The 22,537-nt window shown below is 33.1% G+C and overlaps 2 protein-coding genes across 2 annotated transcripts in view; one reads left to right on the plus strand and one right to left on the minus strand.

Moving 5' to 3' along the window:
* The first annotated feature begins 13,948 nt into the window (after positions 1-13,948).
* Positions 13,949-17,231, plus strand: LOC140435218 (peroxiredoxin-2-like). The gene is made up of 6 exons (XM_072524014.1): positions 13,949-14,135; positions 14,509-14,569; positions 14,623-14,764; positions 15,628-15,763; positions 15,899-16,133; positions 16,958-17,231. The coding sequence occupies exons 1-6, from the start codon at positions 14,103-14,105 to the stop codon at positions 17,041-17,043; spliced, it is 693 nt and encodes a 230-aa protein (XP_072380115.1). The 5' UTR covers positions 13,949-14,102; the 3' UTR covers positions 17,044-17,231.
* A 2,131-nt stretch (positions 17,232-19,362) lies between these two features.
* Positions 19,363-22,537, minus strand: part of LOC140435219 (uncharacterized) — a 32,380-nt gene continuing 29,205 nt past the window's right edge. The window contains exon 5 of the mRNA XM_072524015.1: positions 19,363-20,618. Within this exon, the coding sequence (XP_072380116.1) occupies positions 20,098-20,618 (521 nt within the window). The 3' untranslated portion in view covers positions 19,363-20,097. The remainder of the gene's footprint in view (positions 20,619-22,537) is intronic.

The raw sequence follows: 22,537 nt of genomic DNA on the forward strand, positions 1-22,537 counted from the left end.
TCATCTACACCATCCCTCCATCTGAGTTTTGGTCTACCCCTTTTTCTACTTCCCACAGGTTGTGACATAAGGATTCTTCTAGGAGGGTTGTTCTGCTGTGATCTTGCCAGTCTTCCTATTTTTATAAAGGATACTACGTCTTTACCACCAAATATATGTTTATATCTGTGATATATCTCGTAGTTGTACCTCCTTCTCCAAACACCATTTTCACAGATGCCACCAAATATTCTTCTCAGGATCCTTCGTTCAAATATAAGCAGGAGATTTTTATCTGCCTTGAAAATGGTCCATGCCTCTGACCCATATGTCAACACTGATTGTATAAGGGTTTTGTATATGGTTATTTTTGTTTTTTGGCTTAAGTTTCTGCTTCTCATATGTCTACTCAGTCCAAAATAGCATTTGTTTGCTAGGATTATTCTTCGCTTGATTTCTTCCGTCATGACGTTCTCCTTGGTGATCAGGGAGCCTAAGTATGTGAATTTGTCCACCACTTCAAAGGTAAAATTATCAACCGTGAGTTGGTGGCCGATGTTTCTGGCTCTATTGTTGGGTGTTGATGCCATTATCTTAGTTTTATTTTCATTTACTTGCAGGCCCATATTTTTTGAGGCGTGTGACAAGGTGGTATACATTTCTTCTAGCTTGCGTGTTGTGCGGGCAACTAGATCAACATCATCTGCATATGCCAAAATTTGGGATGATTTATTAAAAATGTTTCCTCTGCTGTCTATTTGGGCATCCCTGACCGCCTTTTCCAAAGCTATGTTGAAAAGGAGACACGCCAGCGCATCTCCCTGTCGCAGCCCAACATGCGTTTCAAATGCCTGTGATTGTTCGCCCTGTATTTGGACTTTGCAAACAACTTTACGCATTGTAGCCTTAACCAATCTTATCAGTTTATCGGATATATGGAATTCATCCATGGCTTCATACAATTTATTTCTTAGGACACTATCATAGGCCGATTTAAAATCTACGAAAAGATGGTATGTGTCGATATTAAATTCATTGGTTTTTTCCAGTATTTGCCTTAGCACAAAGATCTGGTCTGTTGTTGATCGACCAGGCCTAAAACCACTTTGATGTTCGCCAAGAAGCTCCTCTGAATATTCACTCAGGCGACCATATAAAATACTCGAAAATATTTTGTATGCTGTATTAAGGAGGGTTATTCCCCTATAGTTTCTACATTCTAATGTATCGCCCTTTTTGTGTAGCGGGCAAACGATCCCAATACACCACTCTTCTGGGATTTGTTCCTCATTCCAGGCTCTCAGTATGATTTTATATATATGATTAGTCAGAGTAGCACCTCCACATTTAATAAGTTCCGCGGATATACCATCACTTCCTGGAGATTTATTATTTTTTAGGTGTTTTATTGCATCCCGTACTTCCTGAATTGATGGAGGCTCCAATGGTGTATTGTTGTTTGCTCTTGGGGGTGGTTGATTTGGATCTTCTACTTCGATAGTGAGCAGTTCTTTATAGTGTTCCACCCACCTTTTCAATACTTCTTCTTTTGTATTGAGTATATGCCCCTCCTTATCCTTACATAGTCCGATCCTTGGTTTAAATTCTTTTCTTGCTTTATTTAGATTTTTATAGAATTTTCTTGTTTGATTTTCCTTTTTTAATGCCTCAAGTTCTTCCAATATTCTATTTTCATAAGTTCGCTTTTTTCTCCGATGGATGTACTTTTCTTCTCTTCTGAGATCTTTATATTTTTGTTCTTTTTCTCGGGTTCTTCTTTGCTGCATCAGTTTATATGCATTGTTTTTTCTTCTTGTAATGTCCTCGCACTCAGCATCGAACCACTCATTGCGTGGTGGTGGTCTTTGCGGCCCTAGAATATTATTTATTGTTACATATATGTACATATATGTTAAGCATATATGTATTTCTCTATTTTTATTGATTACTTTCTCACTTACTTGTCTTATTGTGAATATGTGGTCTTGTCTCTTTTCTTTTTTCTTCATATGCCTCATAATCTTCAGGGCGCTTTGTACTTAGATATCTCTTCCATTTTTCTTTTTTGTTCTTTACTTTTCTTTGTATTTTGTCCGTCCACCATTCAGTTCTCCTCATGCTATTATTTGCTATTTTTGTCTTCCCGCAAGTTTCCTCAGCGGCTATGATTAAGCTGGTCCTGAGATTTTCCCCCTTTTTTTCTAATCTTACAGTTTTTGCCCTACCTTTTAACATATTGTCTAATTTTTCTTGGAATATCTTCTTATTTATATCTTTCTTCTTTTAATTTGTAGCTTTTTTACTTTTTCATTTACTACCTTTCTCCTCTTTTCTTCCTTTTCTTTTGCTGTTCTCATTCTCATTATTACTAGATGATGATCACTGTCAATCTCTGAGCCTCTTTTCACTTTTGTGTCTTGTACTCTTTTCCATTTGTTGCTACTTACCAAAAAATAATCTATGATTGATTTTTCATTTCTGCTTTCTTGTACTCTCGTGTATTTGTGTATGTTTTTATGTTTAAATTTTGTATTTGTTATAACAAGTTTTTTCTCCATACATATTTCTATTATTCTTTCACCATTTTTGTTTAGTATTTCTTCTCCTTCTTTTCCCATGCATTCCTCAATTCCATTGTTAATATTTCCGTCTCTACCGTTTAGATCTCCCATTACAATTATATTTTCTTCCCCATTGTCAATTTGCATTTAGAGCTCCTCGAAAAATTTATCCTTCTCTTCCTTTTTTGCATCTTCATTTACTCCGTAGGCTGTTATTATTGTCCATATTTCCTCGTCTATCAGTTTCATTTACAGCGATAATATTCTCTGGTTAACATAATATGTTTCTTCTATAACGTATTGTAGTCTATTCGGTGCAATTATTATCCCTACGCCTTCTTTTGCTCTCTCCTTTGCAAAATAACCAATATCCTTTGTATATCTTCTTAAAACCTCTTCCTTTCATTTTCGTTTCCGTTATTCCTAATATTTCTATTTTTGGTCTGATCATTTCTTCTACAAGTTCTACCTCTTTTCCATTGATGCTTCTTACATTCCATGTTCCCATTTTTATCTCTCCTTTTTTCTGCAGTATATCTTTCATCTTCTTTCTATTTTCATCCTTTTTTACCTTTGCATCGTGCTTTTTCCTGTCGTTATTCCTATTCGTCGCCCTGGTCGTCATTGTCAGATCCTTTCCGTTGCTTTGGTCGTTATCAATATTCCTCTTGTGGGTGTAGTTTTCTAGTTTTTTGGATGTTTTTCCACGTCTTTTTTTATTTTGTTCCATCTCCATTCTTCTTGGTTTACTAACACCTTGTTGTAACCAATTTTTGACGTCTTTGCCTTTCTCTTTTTCGTTTTTTGCAAAATTTCTTAGGTGTTTCTGCTTTTTTTTTCTCTTCTTCAGTCAAATTATCATTGATGAATACTTTCTCTCCTACGATGTTTTTTAGTTTATATTTTTTTGTCATGATCTCGTGTTTTTCCTCTTCATTTCTTAGTTCTATTACGCATGTATTCTCGCCTATTTTTTTACTGTTGTAGGTGTAATATCAATTTGAAGATGTTTATTAAAAAGTCCTTTTATTCCTTCTTTTAGGCTGATTGGTTCATTTGTATCCATTTTTAGACCATTCATTACAATGTTGTTTTTTCTTCTATTTTTTCGATTATTTTGACTGCTTTTTTCATTTCTTGTAACTCTCTCCTTATTTCTGAATTCTCTTTTCTTATATCCTGATTTTCTTTTTTTAATTGTTCGTTTTCTATTGTTAGTTTTAGTAGAGCTTCGTTTGTTTTGTTTTGTTGGTCTTTAATTTCTCTTATTTCAGTTTTTATTTCTTTCTGTTCTTGCTTCATATCTTTTTGAGTTGTGTTCATTTTTTTCATCATTATTAATAACTGGTCTAATTTCTCAGATTCAGTTGTTTGGCGTTTTGTAGGAGTTCTTGGTGTTTTTTTGCTGTTCACAAAAAAATCTATATTTTCTCCTTTTCTTTTTCTCCCTTGATCTGTAGAGTATTCGTCGCTGTCCATTTTTACAATATTTTCCTTGGACTTTTCTTGTTATTTCGCTTTTTATCTCCTTCCCTGTCCTACACCGCGAAAAGAGTCGTCGACCAGTCAACCCGTCGAATCTCCGACCCTTATCGGTGTTTATATGTGGGTCACTTCTACCAAGTTACTTTTCGTTGTAAGTCCTGTTTTCCGAGTTTTCTTACAGCCGAAAATTAAAACGGTATGTATTCACCAACGCCACTTTGCCGTCGATTTTAGTGTGTGGACACCTTTGTTGTAGCGAACCGTAATTACTGTTTGGCTCAAAAACGTTACATTATAAAAAGTTAATACGTTAAAGTTGATAATACTAAAAAACTTTTACTTTAAATTTAAACAATAATTTAAGAATTTTAAACTTTTCTCTTAATTATATGAATTGAATTATATTTCTGAACCGCCTTTGCCTCCAACTCTTCTTTGCATCTATAGGTATCGCGTCTGCCAGATTTTTAATTTAAAGTCAAATTATGCTAGATGACTATCTGATGATTTACAGTGGTGTTGCGAAAGAAACAAAATTGCCTAAGTTACTTTGTGAAACTATGGTAATGTCAATTCTTAATTATGGGCTCTTGGTATTTTATCCTTGCTTAGATCAAGTTACGAAATTAAGGTTGCAAAAAATTCAAAATAATTGTTGCAGATTTGTCTTTGGCATAAGAAAATATGATCGTGTATCATGCAAAATAAAAGAACTTCAATGGTTAACCATAGATAATTTATACAAATATCACCTCGCCTCATTGATATATCGAATTATTTCGTCGTCAAATCCTATTTATTTAAGGAACAAATTAGTATTTCATGGAGACGCTCATAATCTGGATCTGAGATATCCTCATAGTCTTATGCTGCCAAGATATAGACTAGCTATTTTCCAGCGATCGTTTACTTACAATGCTGTTTTAGTGTTTAATAGAATTTTTTTTGTTTTTATTTATCATTCATATCATTTATCACATAACATCACAAATGATTTTTTTTATATTATTTTTCTAGGAGCCACATGACTATTTCTATCATTTCAATATTATATTATTATTTATGTCAATTTATAAATCTTTTTTTTTTCATTTTCTAATTATTTCAAACTAACTTTGTAAACTTGAGGTTAAGTGGAGTAGCTCTAGCTAGACTTCGCCTTATGTATCTCGTGTTTGTAAATTTTTACAGACTAAATAAAGGCAATTTATTATTATTATTAAACCAGTGCCAAAGAAGGAGTCGCCCTGTTAGTACACAGAAATTGTTTATACCATGTACAAGAATGTAAAGATATCTCTGTAAGAATAGTACGTGTAAAAGTTAAATTGGATGTCAAACCTCTGAATGTGATAGCAATCTATGCACCAGTGAACAACAGAGATACCACCACAAGGGAAAACTTCTACGAACACCTTCAGACTGTACTAAACGAGACCCCAAATGATGAATACATAATCATTATGGATGATTTTAATGCCTGTGTTGGCAATGATATAGTTCTAGGAATAAAACAGCGATATAAGTAAAATATCAGAAATGAAAACGGACACCTTCTGACGGATCTCTGCAGCATAAATGAATTAGATATTAATAATACATTTTTTCCTCACAAAGAACAATACAAATACACTTTTAAAACAGTAGAGGACAAAGATCTATGATACACTATATTCTGACGAATAAAGAGTTACACCCCTCTCAAATCTTGAATGTAAGAGCACTAACATCAGCAGAAATAAGAAGTGAGCATAAATTGGTGTTGTACAAAATCTGAATGAACACACATATATGTGATAACAAAACACCAGAATACACTACAAAGATAAAAGTCGAAAGCTTACAGGATGACTCAACAAGATACCTATTCCAAAAAAAAATAACCGAAAAAAGCAGAAACACATATATCACAGAAAGTGAAGGAGTCGAAAAAAGCTGGGCAAAAATTAAGTCTAATATCTTAGCCTCGCACAAGGAAGTGCTTGGTGAAAGAAATCTAAAAATAAATCGTTCCCAAGGCCAAGAACTCCATGGTTTTGTACAGAAGTGAAGGAAAAATGTAAAGAAAAGAAAAAAGCTTAAAAAGACAATTAGAAACGAAACACATGCACTTGTAAGAAAAATAAAGAATGATCACTGCGAACGCTTTTCGAACGAAATGGAACATGAAAAAGCAAAAGGAAATATGGCGCTTCATAAGAGGTCAAAGAATGGAGGTAAAGGAACTAATAACACCAAAACACATAGAAAAAGATACGTGTATTGACTATCTCAAAAAGCTCTATCCCGAGAAAGAACAAACGACGCTAGAACGGGAAACAGAAATTGCCACAAATGAAGAACTTAATATAAATGTACAGGGAGTTCGGAAAATAGTTGAAAACCTAATTGAAACCTTAAACTGAAGAACAGAAAAGCAGCAGTTAAAGATGAGATACAAACGAGTTACTGAAATATTGTGGAGCAGCAATGACAATTAACAACAATAATTATTAAAATTACAAAACACAATAAAATACCGGAAGAATAGAAAACGAGCAAACTAATTCTACTATTCAAAAAAGGAGATAAAAAACAGCCAGAAAACTAAAGACTACGCTAGAATTAACAACTAAAATTTTACAAGTGCTAATAACCCAGAGGATAAGTTTAGCAGATGAACAACAGGGTTTTCATAGTGGAAGATCGTGTACAGATGCAATATTCGTTATAAAGTAAATTACTGAGAAATCACTAGAGTATAATAGACCAGCATTTCTGTGTCTGATTGTACATAAGTACAAAAAGCAAATAGTCTGGCAGGATGCCTTAATAATACTATATGACGAAACAGACATATTAACACTGAGATGAAATCAAGCATTTATAAAGCTAGTGTAAGACCAATAATGGCATAAGCCTCAGAAACAAGACCCGAGACAGTCACAACGCAAAGGCTACTGGAAACGGCAGAGATGAGAGTACTGAGAAGAATTACAGGAAATACTCTGAGAGATCGAAAGAGAAGTGAAGACATTGGAACAAAATGTATCGTACAGTGTATAAATGAATAGACACAAAATAGAAAAAAAAGAATGGAATAACCACATAAGCAGAATGGAGGAGACCCGTATCGTCAAAATAGCAAGAGATAAGTCACCAATCGGCAGAAGAAGTATCGGACGACCGCGAAAAAGATAAAGTGACAGCCTTCCATAGAGGAATTAATCCGCTAATGAACAAGCAGAATTGCTTATAAAGAAGAAGAAGTTCTTCTCCTTGTACTCCAACTCCAATTTTTTATGGTTTGCCATATATTTTGCCATAAGTTTGTTGCTACTCTTTCTTTATTAGCTTAAAGTGTTTTTGGTTTTTGTCTGAGATTGATAACGACTGGATTATGATCTGATCTTACGTCCATACCTGGGTAGGTTTTGCATTCTGGATACTTGATTTTAATCTATGATTAACCAAAACAAAATCAATTTGAAATCATGAATGTGTTGCTTGTCTGAGTCCATTTCAAATAGGTAAAAGAAATAAAATAAGACTTACTCACAAGCAATTTAATTTTACTACCAAAACGATCGGTTTCGCTTTCTACACTTTGCAAACAACACACCAAGTGTTTTTTTTTACTAATTTATTACAATTCAATAGATTATCTCTTACCAATTTGTGGGTTTTTACTTTGTCTGCTTAATCAATTTTATTCATAATAATAAATATAGATATACAATATTGGTATCATAACTGTAATTTTTTATTTTTATCCTTATCTTTATAAGACAGCACTCTAATATGGGCTCTTTATAATTTCAGCATTTAATTTACTTTGTACCGTTTGACCTGAAGATGCTTTGCAAAGTGTAGAAAGTGAAACCGTTCGTTTTGGTAGTAAAATTAAATTGATTGTAAGTCTTATTTTATTTCTTTTACCTATTTAAAATCAATTTGATTCCTTACAATCGTTCGATTATTGTCTTGAGGTGATTTCTATGTATAGATACTGGGAGGTAGTTTAAACCAGGTGTTTGATACCATATATTCTTCTTCTTATCAAAATTGTATCAGACGTTGCTATTATTAGAATTGCTACTTTTTCTTAGCCAATATAATGTAGATGTAGTGTTTCTTGGGGTGTTTTGTCATGTCCGTTATTTCTGCATAAAATTCTTCTACCTCATTCTCTTATTTGTCTGCATATGGGTGCATGACAAAAGTTACATGTAAAGTAAAAATTCAAAATAGCTACTCTGAAGAATTTAGTACAAATAGAGGACTGAGACAAGGAGATGCGTTGTTGTGCCTTCTTTTTAATATTGCCTGTTAATATTATCTATTACTATTACCTATTTTAATTTTAATATTATATTGTGAATATCTAACTTCAGTGTGATTGAACTCAACCCGTTATACAGTGTGTCAATTTTAAAACTTACAATGGGCTATATCTCACGAACAAAAGCTGATATCGAAAAATACTTGAAACCGTTTCTAGGATAGTAAAGCAGAACTAAAATGACATGAAAGAGAACTCACCCCCATCAACCACCTAGGCCCCACCTACCACAACAAACAAAGTTTAAATTGCAAACCCCTACTTGTGATACCAAATTGAAAAGACTATAAAAATGCTATACAATGGTATAAATAATATTTATACAAGGTAAAGCAATAATTGGGAAACTTTGGTTTAAATGGAAAATTTAATGAGGTTTTTGTTGAACTACAAATTTGTTAAAAATGACAATTAAGTAAATGATCAAAGTGGGTTCCGTTGTTTTGTAAACAATAATACAGCCTATTTTCAAATTCTGCACGAACTTTGGCAAATGTTGTTCTAGTAATAGCGCGACATGTTTGCGTAATTCTTTCTCGCAATTCCCCAAGTGACACAGCTTAAGTTTGAGGTAACCCCATAGAAAAAAGTCAGGTGGCGATAAGTCTAGCGACCTCGGTGGTCACTCGATAGGACCTCTCGTTCCAATCCATTTGTTCCAACCAGTGTCTAACTGGAGCTGCATAGTGAGGAGGTGCTCCATCTTGTTGGAAGGGCAGTAAATCTTCGTCTATAGCTAGGTTACCTTGTTCGTCCCTTTGGTTCTCTAATTTATGCAGAATCAAAGGTTCGATGGTGTTTTATCGAGATAAATGTCGCTAAAACGAACAAGAGGCCATTTATAGCATCGCCTAATATTCCTGCCCAAACATTCAGTTTTTCAGGATATTGAGTGCTACCTTCTCTGAATCGATGCTGGTTTGCATCACTCCAGTACCGACAATTTTGTTTATTTACATTACCATTCAGCATAAAAGTACATTCATCAGTGAACCAAATATTTTTTAACATTCTAGCTTCAACGCGAATTCTTTTAGTCATGAGTTCACAAAACTCAATTCGTCGTATTATTGTGAATATATCCAAAAAGCCAACATTTTGCTATCTCTGTCATTTACAAAATAGTCTACTTGGGCCTTTCGTCCGGTACAATATATTACGTCTCCCTAAAAGGGAGTTACAGCTGAAGAAGAATAAGGGACATTTTTTGGTTAATTCCTAAAATATATTTTAAAAAAGCTACATTTATCTGTTAAGATAGCGTAATTGCAAATTCTAGAATATTCTACCAAATGGTATTTGTCTCCCTACGAAAATCCCATTAAATTTAAATTTATAACGTGATACGCTTCCACATGACAGTTCACTCAAGCAATATATATGAGAAAAGGCAACAAAAAGCCCACGCCAACAATATCCGAGATTGTTGGTTGGTATTTTCGCATCCAGCGATAGACGTATAATAAAAAACGCTATATAAGGAAAATGCATTTCTATTTCGCGACTGGAATGTTCCCCCAGAGACCGCAGAATAAACTCCATCGCCATTTTGTTCGGCGGTTCACTTTTCAACGGTCGTTTTAACGTTAATAACTTTTCCACCCTCTTATTCTTTCGTTTTCATACCTGTTTCTTATTCTTGTGCTTAGGGTGTGAATTTATACGTATATGAGCGAGAATGTATCTATTCTGCATTTGAATTGTAATTAAAATTAATAATCTTCTTAAACAGACAGATTTTAACGTTTCTTGAGGCGGCAATAAAATACATTGTTCGGTGTTTGTTTTTAACACATTTAGTAATGTGAAATAATAGCTAAAATATTCTAGATTTGTCATAAATTCAGTAATTTATTTCGACGTTAAGATATTCGGAAATAGTTCTCAAAATACAAAACAATAATGATTTCCGAAGTGGAAATCGAAAGGTTAAAATAGATTTATGTTTTATGGTATAATAACTATGTTTTTTATAACAACTATGTGTTCTTTACTGTCTTGTGGAAATTTTCCTGTATATAAAACTGGATACAATGTATTCCAATGTTCATTCGATTCATTTCTTTGACATTTCTTTGACTGTGTTCAAAAAAGTGTTCGTTTATTCTGCGAAGCTAGTTTGTCCATTAAATTTTAATTGGTATGGGGGAGCGTCAATTTTGACCCCACTCAAACTGTTTATTTAATTCTCAGGCAGACGGAAGGAAGCGCCAACTTCGCCTTGACCCGGTTATACCTTAAGTGTTATTTGTTCGGTGCCTAGTTTATAAAGATGTCCAATTTAAAAGATAAAAAGAAACCTCTAACCCAGCAGCAGTTAGAGGAGATTGCTGAACACTTTTTTGACAGTGATGATGATATTTCTGACGCCAAAACAAGTATTACTCCGCATGATACTGACAGTTATTCTGAACTTAGTGATAATGACCAAGGTGATACTGTGAAAAATGATCAAATACTGGACAGTGATTTAAGTAGTGAGGACCAAAATGTTCATAATAAAGAGGAATTAATATTATGGAAGAAATAGGAAAAATGGTCGAAAACAGCTCCTGCCTCAAGCTATACCCATGCATCAGATATAGTATTACATCTACCAGGGCTTTCTGGGCCAGCACGAATACATAAGCCGACAAACCTGCTGAAGCCGTAAATTGTTACGCGATGATAAAATTATTGGCCAGATTATTAAGAAGACACATAAAAAGATTACAGGTTTACAAACAACTAATGCTTTTAACTGTCAATTTATAAGCCACGTTGATAAACCGAAATATTAGCTTTTTTGGACTACTATATTTGACAGACGTGTTCAAGTCTAACAATAAAAATATAAATTCTCTTTTTACAACTGGTTGTACAGGCCGTGATATCCAGACTATGGGACTACCACCCTTTGTTGAACTGAATCTGCTGAATATATTTATCACTCAGGACACATCTCCTGCTTACATAAAAGTCATGCCGAGCTATGACCTTTCATTCGACCACTCCCCAATTGTAGCAACCATTATCAGCTTCATAGTCTGTAAAATGGCCACACCAAAGTTTCACACTGGGAGAACTAACTGGGACAAATACCGTAGCAAATTAGAAGAAGATATCAGTCCATAAGTAAGCCTCAAAACAACAAAGAATGGAGATAGATGAATCACTTACAGCCTTAAACAACACTTTCATAGAGGCCGTACAAAATGCCACACCTACGAACAATACATATAGCAAAGCCCAATACATCCCAGCTAAAATAGAAAACGTTGGTAGCTTAAAAAAGGAAAGGCACCGAACCCATGCCCCAGCAGACAAGACTACATTAAACAGACTAAGCAGTCAACTAAAATCCATACTTAAAGAGTAAGTAGAGAGAACTCTAAGAAGAACTGTCATTTACAAACTAAACAAATAAACAAATCTCAACCGGCAAGACAACTTAATATGGAAACCGATCAAAAACTCCAAAAAAACAAAAATGTTAGTACCTCCAATTAGAAACCAACAGGGACCAACACTACAGTGAGCCAGAAATGATGACGAATAAACAGTGCTATTTGCCAAACACCTAGTTGAAGTATTTACTCCGAACAACGAAGCTCCATGCATTGAAAGAGACATAAATAAAATTCCAGCGAATATACCAGTAATCAGACCATTACCCAAACCGAAGTTGAAAAAGAAATTAAATGTTTAAATATTAGAAAATCTCCTGAACTAAACAAAATAACACCCATGATGATAAAGAAACTACCAGATAAAGGAATCATACTGTTTATTTCCATTTTCAATGCCATTCTACGGTCAAATTACTGGCCAAAGCTCTTTAAAACCGCTGAAATAATACTTTTTTCAAAAGCAGGTAAAATCCAAATAAGGTTTCATCGTATAGGCTAATAAGTCTACTACCAATTGCATCCAAAATACTTTGAAAGGTTATTGTTACAAAAAATTAACTCAGACCCCAATAAGGAGCAATGGATACCAAACCACCAATTTGTCTTTCGAAAAGAACACTCGACGATACAGCACGTTCACAGAATAGTACACTCCATAAATTCTACAATGAAAAGCAAACAGTACTTACTGCACAGCTGCCTTTCTAGACGTTAATCAAGCCTTTGACAAGGTTTGGAATACAGGCCAGATTTTCAAAAGCAAGAAATATCTTCCCATCACCTACCTGAAACTGTTAAAATCCTATCTAAGGGGGAGAGAACTCCGAACAAGAGTGAATGAAAGTAATTCCAATAATTTTCCTATAAAACCTGGTGTCCCACAGGGCAACGTTCTTGGACCGATATTATATGTGCTATTCACAGCTGATCTAGCCTCCAATAATGAAACCATCACTAGTACGTTTGAAGATAATGCTGTCATCCTTGCAGTTGACGAAAATCCAACTAAAGCATCTAACATTCTACAGATACAACTGAATGAAATCGAGACGTGGTCAAACAAGTGGAAAATTAAAATGAATGAAACAAAATCAGTCCAAGTGACTTTTACTTTGAGAAGAGACTAGTGTCCCCCAGTTTCACTTAACAATATCCAACTTCTTCAATCCTCTATCACCAAATACCTAGGAATACATCTTGACTTCAAACTCAATTGGAAAGAACATATTCTTGAACAAACAAATTGACCTAAGAATGAAAGATCTAAACTGTCTAGTCGGTAGGAGATCGAAACTGATCCTAGAAAATAAAATTCTTGTCTATAAAGCTATCATAAAACCTATCTGGACGTATGGAATCCAACTCTGGAGATGTGCGAGCAAGTCAAGTTAAAGTTCTCGGATGCGCAGAGAAAATCATATGATTAGGTGATTAGGTGTACGAAAGATTTGTGTTCTACAATACTGTTCGACTGCAAAAAATATTACAGAATCATGAGTTAACCTTACAAAAGGCAATAAATACGTGTAGAGCATATGAAATTTTAAACGAAGTTTAGAGAAAGTTTAAAGAAGTAAAGTCAAGGGAGAAGCTTTGAATAACAACTTACCGGAATACCGGAAAAAAGCAGAAGAAAACTCAAGGAAAAATAGTCAGTGCTGAAAACGTGGTCACACTCATGAGTTCCGAAGATGTTCGGCATTCGATAAAAGGTGCAATAAGTGTTTGTATTACAACCATTTCGAAAAAAATGTGTAACAACATGACTTTACACGCATAAGCTATTCAGTCTCATGACAGACCTCATATTGGTAAATAGAACAATAATACAGTGGTTGAAGCTGTTATTAAATGTAGATTTGTTGATTGAACATAACACACACAAACAGACTTATTTATACACATGCACAAAGACAACATACACATACACACATGGATAGGCACATACCTAGAATCGTCAAAGATAATGCATCTTTAATTAAAATTGTGGTTCATTCTCATTAAATACCGTAGATATTATATAAATACAGTATATATTAAGAAAATAGTTTGAGAACGATGTCGTCTATTCATTATCTCGTTTAAGTAGTTTCATTTTTGTAGTTTTCGTTAAATATGTTAATATATTCACACATTATGTTGGTTGCCTAGATTGTGGCGGTATTGCATATTCTGAATGTTACATAACTGTACGTTAAATCAACGACCATTATCGAGCTGTCAGATTTGATAGTTGATTCTTGAATTGTCATTTTGGATTTTGATTTTGGAACAGTGTTTCAAAATTATCATTAATCATTTAAAATCTCTATCAGTCTGATATAACAGCAGCAAATTTTCATATTATTTTATAATTTCATCAATATCATGGCTGGATTGTTTAAAAATCTGGTTACCAGGGTAAGAAACTTTTAATTTAGGTTATGTTATGCAAAGTTAAGTGAATCAAAAATATAGAAAAAAATAATTATGCTATTTAAATTTCAGTTTTGAAATAATATCGAATATAGATAGAATGTACTTTACGAAAATCATATTCACTAAAGACCTTTGAACTATACGTGCCTTTTTTTATTGTGACCTTTCACCATTGTTTATGAACTACTTATTTTTTTTACATGATGTAAACTTACAATTTATTAATGTACATTTTTTGTCGTTAAAATTATACTACTGTAATTTATCCTTAAATCAGAATAGAACCTCAGTCATTCATATTCAAAGAGTTGTCTTATATTTGGTACTTTACTGATTTGATATTGTATAATTTTAGGTTCCACAAATTCTCAGAACAGTTCCACTGAAACAAATTACTCACAGAAATTTTGGTGTCAGTAAGTATGTGCAGAAATTAATTTATACTATGTAAAGAGATTTAATTTTATAGCATCAGCGTTATTTATTCCAAAAGTACAAGAACCAGCTCCAAATTTTTGTGGAATAGCAGTTGTGAATGGTGACTTCAAAGAAATTAAATTAGCTGACTTTAAGGAAAGATTTGTTGTTCTATTCTTCTATCCTTTAGATTTGTGAGTATAATTTACAATTTATTGTTCTCAGATTTTTAACTATACAAAAATAAGTTAGTTGTAATTATTCACCAACCTATATCCCAAATATCATGTAATTCCCAAATTTTTGTTGTCTATTCTGCATTTATAGTACTATTAACTTCTAAGTTTTCCCATAGTATCAATGCTAAACAAATTGAGTAGACTTTGTTAGCCATCTGTTATTATTTTAAGCTATCATACTAGATGGTATCACTCTAATGAGTGGAAAACAAATTTTGTTCTCTTATGTTATAGAAATTTTAGTTTCTTGTTCAATCATGTCATAGTTGTTAATGCTAACCATAAATGAGCGTAATGATTGGTACTTTCTTACAAAAAAATGAGAGACTATAATTATAGGCACTAGGAGATTAAATTGGCCTGGTCATTCCAGACCTTATTCTCACTGAACTGTCTCTGATAAATTAATACCAATACCAGCTCCAATAATTGATCAAAGTGGTACTATTTTGACCATCGTCATCATCTTTGGCTCGACAATTGTCTGTGGATCCTGGCCTGCCTAAGTTTGGTTAGTATTCTGTTCCCTTTCTGGCAACATATTGCTATCTTCTGATTTTTTGTATCCCTAAGTTGGTCTCAACCCAGTCTAATCACTCTACTCTTCTTGCTCTACTGCTTCTTTCTATAGGTGTTCCTGTGGTTAGTTTCTCAGCAATTGTATTGTCTGGCATTCATATTATGTGTCCAGGCCATCTAAGTTGCTGTGTTTTAATGAATGTTACGATATCTATATAGAGTGAAATAATATTGATCAAATTTCGATATATAATTAAATTAATTCCCACACTTTCATAAATAACTGCCTCTATTTTTAGCACATTTGTTTGCCCTACCGAACTAGTTGCTTTAGAAGATAAACTTGAAGATTTCAAAGCATTAGGTGCAGAAGTAATAGGATGTTCAATTGACTCTCATTTTTCACATTTGGCATGGATAAATACCAAGAGAAGTGTAAGATTTTTACTGTCATTCATGACTAAATATATTTTGATGCTAGTTATAGAGAAATGTCAAGTATTATTAGTGATATGAAAAGCAAATTAAAATCAAATATTTACTGTTTTTGAAGTAAACTTTGTTTTTTAGTCTGGTGGTTTAGGCAGCATTAGATATCCTTTATTATCTGATATTAACAAGGATATTGCTAAAAATTATGGTGTTTTATTAGAAAAGGAAGGTATTGCTCTTAGAGGGATGTTCATTATAGATACCAAAGGTATCCTGAGGCACATAACTGTAAATGATTTGCCCATTGGCAGGAATGTTAATGAAGCATTGAGGATTATTGAAGCTATTAAATTTACTGATGAACATGGAGAAGGTAAATCTTTATGTTTCTGTTTTCTTGATTTGTCTGAAAATAGTTTGTTTGCCTTAAAGACAAAAAAAAATTACTTTCAGGTTATTATTTCTCTCAAACATGTTCCACTTGTGTATAGACTTTTATTAATTAAGTTACCAGATCTACTTTGCTATGAGCTTGTCACTGTCAGTTTTGACTGTTAATGAACATTTGACACTGTCAGTTTAAATGACATTGACATCTAGTACAAGTCATTTTAATGATATAGATTACACATTATAACATTTTTACTGCACGATAAGGACTAGAAATATTGGCCAGAAGGGTTATAACTGGATTATGTCAATACCTATTTAGCAGACAGCATTTAGACACATTTAAAGCACAAAAAATATGAAAAATTCACATTTATTCTAGATAAAACAAACTTTTGATACTGATGGTAAACATTCTATTATATGTTTAACAGCCTATCACATTTTTGTATAAGACATACACTTAAACTTTTGCACAGTAATTAATAGAAGGAAAACATATTTTTATTCAAGTAAGTAAGTAAGTATTCAACTTTAAGATCAATATATTTTTGCATCCAAACAAACCAGTCACCTAGGCATCTTAAAATGTTTACCTCATAGTTTGTACATAGTTTGTTTTTAATCATACAGTGTCAAATCAGAACTGTACGCAGGATGGCCATCAAATATAGTTTTTTTCCTTCAAATACTCAGCTGTTATACCTAGTTCATAGAGTGTAATAAACGATCTTATCATGTGTAGTCTTATCAAATTTTCAAAGGTTTCTATTTATTTAGGTAACAATTTTTGTTTTTCTGTTTTAGTGTGCCCAGCCAATTGGCAAAAAGGAGGAAAAACTATAAAACCAGACCCCAAGGGTTCCCAGGAGTATTTCAGTTCTTCAAAATAGATATGTCAAATGTTTTATTTAAGAAAAATAATAAAAAATGTCCAATGTTGTATATTTACTACTGATTTGGTTTAGTCCTATAGTGGTAAAATCAAATTTTGGCTATTATAATTAGCCTTTTGGTATGTTAAATGTAACTAAAGGATGAAATAATCTGAGGAAAAAAAGAAATAAATTTTTTACATTTACTGTTTTTGTACTGTTTATTTATCATATATAGAGTGGACAAGATCCAACTTTTTGGCAACAAAACAATACATACATGAATGTAGGGATTGTGAGGTACATTTGTAAGACAGATAAGTTCCTCCTGCATAAGTTTTTGAGGTAAGAAATGAGACAAAAACCAAAATATTGGAAAAAAACAAAAGGTAGACGTTAGAAAGTGAGAAAAAAGTTGTAATTTGTTGGAAAAGAAGCTGAATTCAACAGTTCACTGTGACAGATTTCGTTTATAAGAGTAATTCGTCCTCCCATAAAATTAAAGTATATAATCAAACCTGGATTGTCTTGATGTGATCTAATATGCTGAATATTCTGTTTATATTGTGTACTGGTAAACACTCAAATACATTAATAGTATATTTGAATTTGATAATTATATGGAAAATACATATATTAAGATTCAACTAAAGATAATACAATTATGGTTGATAGAAGATCTTGTGTTTAATTGATCAAAAACATGAGTGAACCACCAGATGATGAAAATACTCCACTGAAAAAGAAAATTCGCTTCGATACTAAAAGAACACCAAAATTTGGGAAGTCCTGGTTAAATGAAGCTGACAGTAGTTAACTCGAGATCCTACTTACATTTATAAAGTTAAATCAAAGTCTGTTCTGCTTCATTAACAGCCCAGCTAAAAACTATAACTATTATCCATTATTTAATGCGATAAAATTGAATCTTACGATTTTTTTTTTCTCATAATACAATTAATTGAAGACCTTCGAGCAACAACAGTAGAATACATGCCAAATTTATTTAAAAAATGTGTTATACATTTTGTATAACACATTTTGTGTGTCAAAACAAATGTGTCTCTATAGATGACGCCACCAATTGATCACTAAATGAACAAGAAAATCCTTGTTTATTAAAAAAAATATTTTAACTGTAAAAATCATCATTCTAGAAATGGCTGAGTGAAGCAGTAGGACAGCTTGTCAAAATGCGCATTATTATGATGATTCTACAAGTAATTGAACAAAAACACATTCAAATGCAACATTTAGAGCGATTTCGAAAGGATGAAGTTAATTGTGTGCTTCGATTCATCATTATAGAGGAGACTTGGGAACATTGAGATATTATATAGACTTGGGTTTATCACCACGATCCTGAATCAAAACAAGAAACTAAATATTTGTGTGAACCTGGTTCTTGTTAAAATACCACAAATCCCGCAAGATGTTGGCATCAGTGTTTTGTGATGCGGAAGGAATTTTATTTGTGGATTATACGCAAATTGGTAAAACAATAAATTCTGTGTAACCTTTTAGACCAGCTGAAGGAAAAAATTCGTAAAAAGACCTGGTTTGCAGAAGAAAAAATCATTTTTCGTCAGGTTAATGCACCGTATTCACCAGATTTGGCCTCTAGAGACTTCCGTTTGTGTCAGTACCTAAACAAATTCATGCGTGGAAAGCGTTTTTATTCAAATGATGAAGGCATAACAGCTATGGAAGCGTATTTTGCAGCCCTTCCAGATTCCCATTTCAGGGATAAAATCCATAAATTTTAATGCCGTTGGAACAAGCGTATTGATATTCAGGGAGACTATACTGTATTTCAAACCATACAATTGTGTTTTTCTTATAGAATCGCAAAACTTATTGAACAGCTTATTATTCAAAGCTGTGTTGTGTGTCCCAAATAGTATGAATCTTACATCAAGCGATTCAATGACTTTAACCAGACTGGATTTGTCCATCTTTGTATCAATTTTCGCAAAACTTATTGAACAACCTATTATTTAAAGTCGTGTTGTGAGTACCAAATAGTATGGATCTTACACTGAACAGACTGGATTCGTCTAGCTCTATATTAATTTTTTGTTTTCGTATTATGAGTTTTTCTGTTGTATTTCGTCGTTAGTCATGCATTGTGTACTTTTTGCCATTTTTCAATCTGTTTTTATATATTCTTAAGCATTGTGGACTTCTTTTGGCTTCTGTTAATAATTAGAGGTTCTTTGTTTTTAAACATTTACTCATTTTTTTAGTTCTGCTTTTTAATTTATATCCTTCTTCGTACATCTGGTAATTTTATTTATTAATAGATCCTTCAGAGTTTCAGAATGATAGCAATAAATGTCAAATGATTCAAATAATTTACTATATACAAAATTATCACAGATATTTTAGAAGGTATACATTTCAATCACTAAAAATTATTTACAAACTAGAATTTAGAAAATAACGTTAACAAACCATGAAAGGTACAAGTAGTTCTCAGATCGTTTAAAGATTAAAAATAATACAAATAATAGTAGCAAAAGTGTATAGTACAACTTAAAAATGGTACTTCGGAATAACATTTCACGAAGTAACTAAACTGCCAGGTTGGTATATTTGATTCGTGCATCTAGGGCATGTTTTAAAAAACAGACAAAAAAAGTTATAAAAGAAGTCAGTTTTCATAATTTTTTATACATCGGCTACCGACGTGTTAAAATTAAAATGAAACTGGAAGGAAACTTTAGTTAACTGGAGAATATTTCAAAGATCTTATGGAAAATAGAAGAATAAAAATATTCAAGCTCAAATTTTTTTCGAATTTCTCTTTCACGCTCTAAAAATGGTCTCAACAAAGGTTTAGTCTTCTTTTAGACACTTTAGTCTTCTCTTTCTTGCCAAAGTTCCCTTTAAAACTTGTTTCTTCTCCGTGATTCGTGTAAATTCTTTCTTTTCCATACATCCAATTCCGTTTTGTTTAAAGTCCATAACGACCAATCATACAACGTAACCTCTCTGGATACTGTATTACATAGGACTCTTGATTGTACTTTGATTTTAATTTATGTATTATATTTAATCTTAGACAATTGATTAAATGATCTCTTTCGGTTGTGTTATAGTCCTAAGCAGCTTTTTTTGTTGATCGACGATTATGATAGTAGATTTCTTCTTCTTCCTATAATAACATAACCACACAACTAAAGGTATCAACAACAGCCCGAACGGTATTAAAAATAACAAGGAATATAATTCACTATCCGATTTTTTACACGGCACATTTATAGTCACGTTTTGGTCGTCCTTCCCGAACTGCGTGAGTGCTAAACAAACGTAGGTGCCGCTATCTACATCTCTTGCGTTGAAAATGAGGTATTTACTGAGGTAGGTGTTTCCTGTGTTATAGTTAGAGATCGACGTGTTGATGTGACAGTAGCACGTTTGGTGATATCTGAAGTCGCACTTTTGTCCGAAACAGCTCTTGAACCAGATGATTTTGGGAGGTACTTCGCTGGTTACTTTGCACTGGATTGTAAACTCCATGTTTATTGGACCTGTTATGTTGGATATTTTCAGGGGGTAGACTTGGGGAGGTGCACCAGTATAGCCAGGATCTGGAAAGTATTTTTATTTCAAAATTAGTACACAGAATTAGACAGTATTTATATGGGATTAAGTCATAATTGATTGTAATTGAAAATTATATTTTACATTTACTTTCTTCTCACATACTGGTATCTCCGTGGTCTTCCGTATATTATTTTGATGATTGACCACTCAGTACTTCCATTTCAAACCCTTTGTAAAACGATTTATCTTTGCCTTCAGATAAGCTTTAATTTGTGGAAAAGTGGAAAGTTGGGCCGGGAACTGACGAGAGCGGGACCAATGGCCCTCCGAAAAGGGGGTTTGGCTTTGGGTTAACTACCCAACCCTGTAAAAAACCTTTTGTTGTGAGAGCCTTGTGTTGTGATGCCTTAAAACATGGTAATAGCTGGGACACGATTTCCCCATAAAGATATACATAAGGAAAATTGGAAATCTCCTGACAATGAAACGATTTAGCAAATAGGTCATATAATCATCGATGCAAGACACTGCTCTAACTTATTAGATGTTAGGTCTTTTAGAGGAGCAAACATACATAGTGCTCACTATTTAGTTAACGCGCGATTTAAAGAGAGAATATCCAATTTAAAAAAGGAGATCGGGAAAAGGAGAGAAAAAATTGACATTGATAAACTAAAAGATCCGAACATTGCAAATGTATAAGGACAGCAAATAAAAGATCAAATAAGGACAGAAAACTTAGAAGAAGAAGAAGACATTAACCAACTATGGGCAAATATACGAGATATAGTTAGAGTGTGCTTAAGTATGAGAGACATGGTGCAGTGGTTTACAAGGCTTGCGGACGCGGCAAGTGAATTAACACTTGTGGTAAACAAGGAAAAAACCAAATATATGTTGGTTTCTAAAAACCCCCGAAAAATTCAACAGAGAATTCAAATTAACAACCATACCTTTGAGCAAATCAAAGAATTCACATATCTAGGATCGCCAGTAAACATAACAAACACGACAAGCGACGAAATAAAAAAACGCATAGCAATAGCAAACAGAACTGTTCACGATCTCCAGAAACATTAAAAAAATAAAAATGTAAAACGTGCTCAATATATACAATACCTTAATAAATACCACCGAAATTTGAGTCCTTAAAATTTTTAAGCAAAAGTGTCGGAATAGTGCACAAACGTGGACCTTATCTCAAAATGATGAAAGACTTCTTGGTATCTTTTAGAGAAAAATTCTTAGACAATAATAAATCAATTTATTATTGTTTGTATTTTGAGAACGATTTCCGAAGTGGAAATTGAAACGCCAATAAACTTATTTTAAACTTTAATTTTGGCTTACTCCCATTAAAGCAGTAATTACTATAAGATGCCACAAGAAAATAGCTTCAGAATAATTTGTCTTTCCCATCGATCCAAATACTACTTAATCTGCCTTTTTCATAATCCAAGTTTTACTAGCATAAGTACAGTAGACCTCAAGATGGTTTTACAGTACTCATATTACATAGATCCCTCCACACTGGTCTCTCCTTGATCTTCCTAATCTTCTGTCGACGATTGATTACTCAGTACGGCCATTTTAGGCATTTTCTATTATCCATTCTGTAGGAGAGTACATACTAGCCATATTTCTCTTTGTATTTTATGTAGTTAATTATAAACAGTTCCTTATATAGCTCTGCTAGTTCTTTTTTGTTGTTCTTCTTTTTCTATCAGTCTTTTCCTGCGATAGATAGACCTCAACGTTTTTCTTTCCCACCGGTCCAAATGCTACTTCATCTGTCTTTCTTATAACTCAAGTCTTACATGCATAAAAACAGTAGATCAAATGACGGTTTTATAATATTCATATTATATAGATCCTCTTGCACACTGGTCTCTCCTTGGTCTTCACTATCTTCTTTTGTAAAATCCTTGTTATTTTTTAATTGTTTACAGCTCAAACAGAAATT

Source organism: Diabrotica undecimpunctata, chromosome 2, assembly GCF_040954645.1.
Source record: "Diabrotica undecimpunctata isolate CICGRU chromosome 2, icDiaUnde3, whole genome shotgun sequence".
Taxonomy (NCBI): Eukaryota; Metazoa; Arthropoda; class Insecta; order Coleoptera; family Chrysomelidae; genus Diabrotica; species Diabrotica undecimpunctata.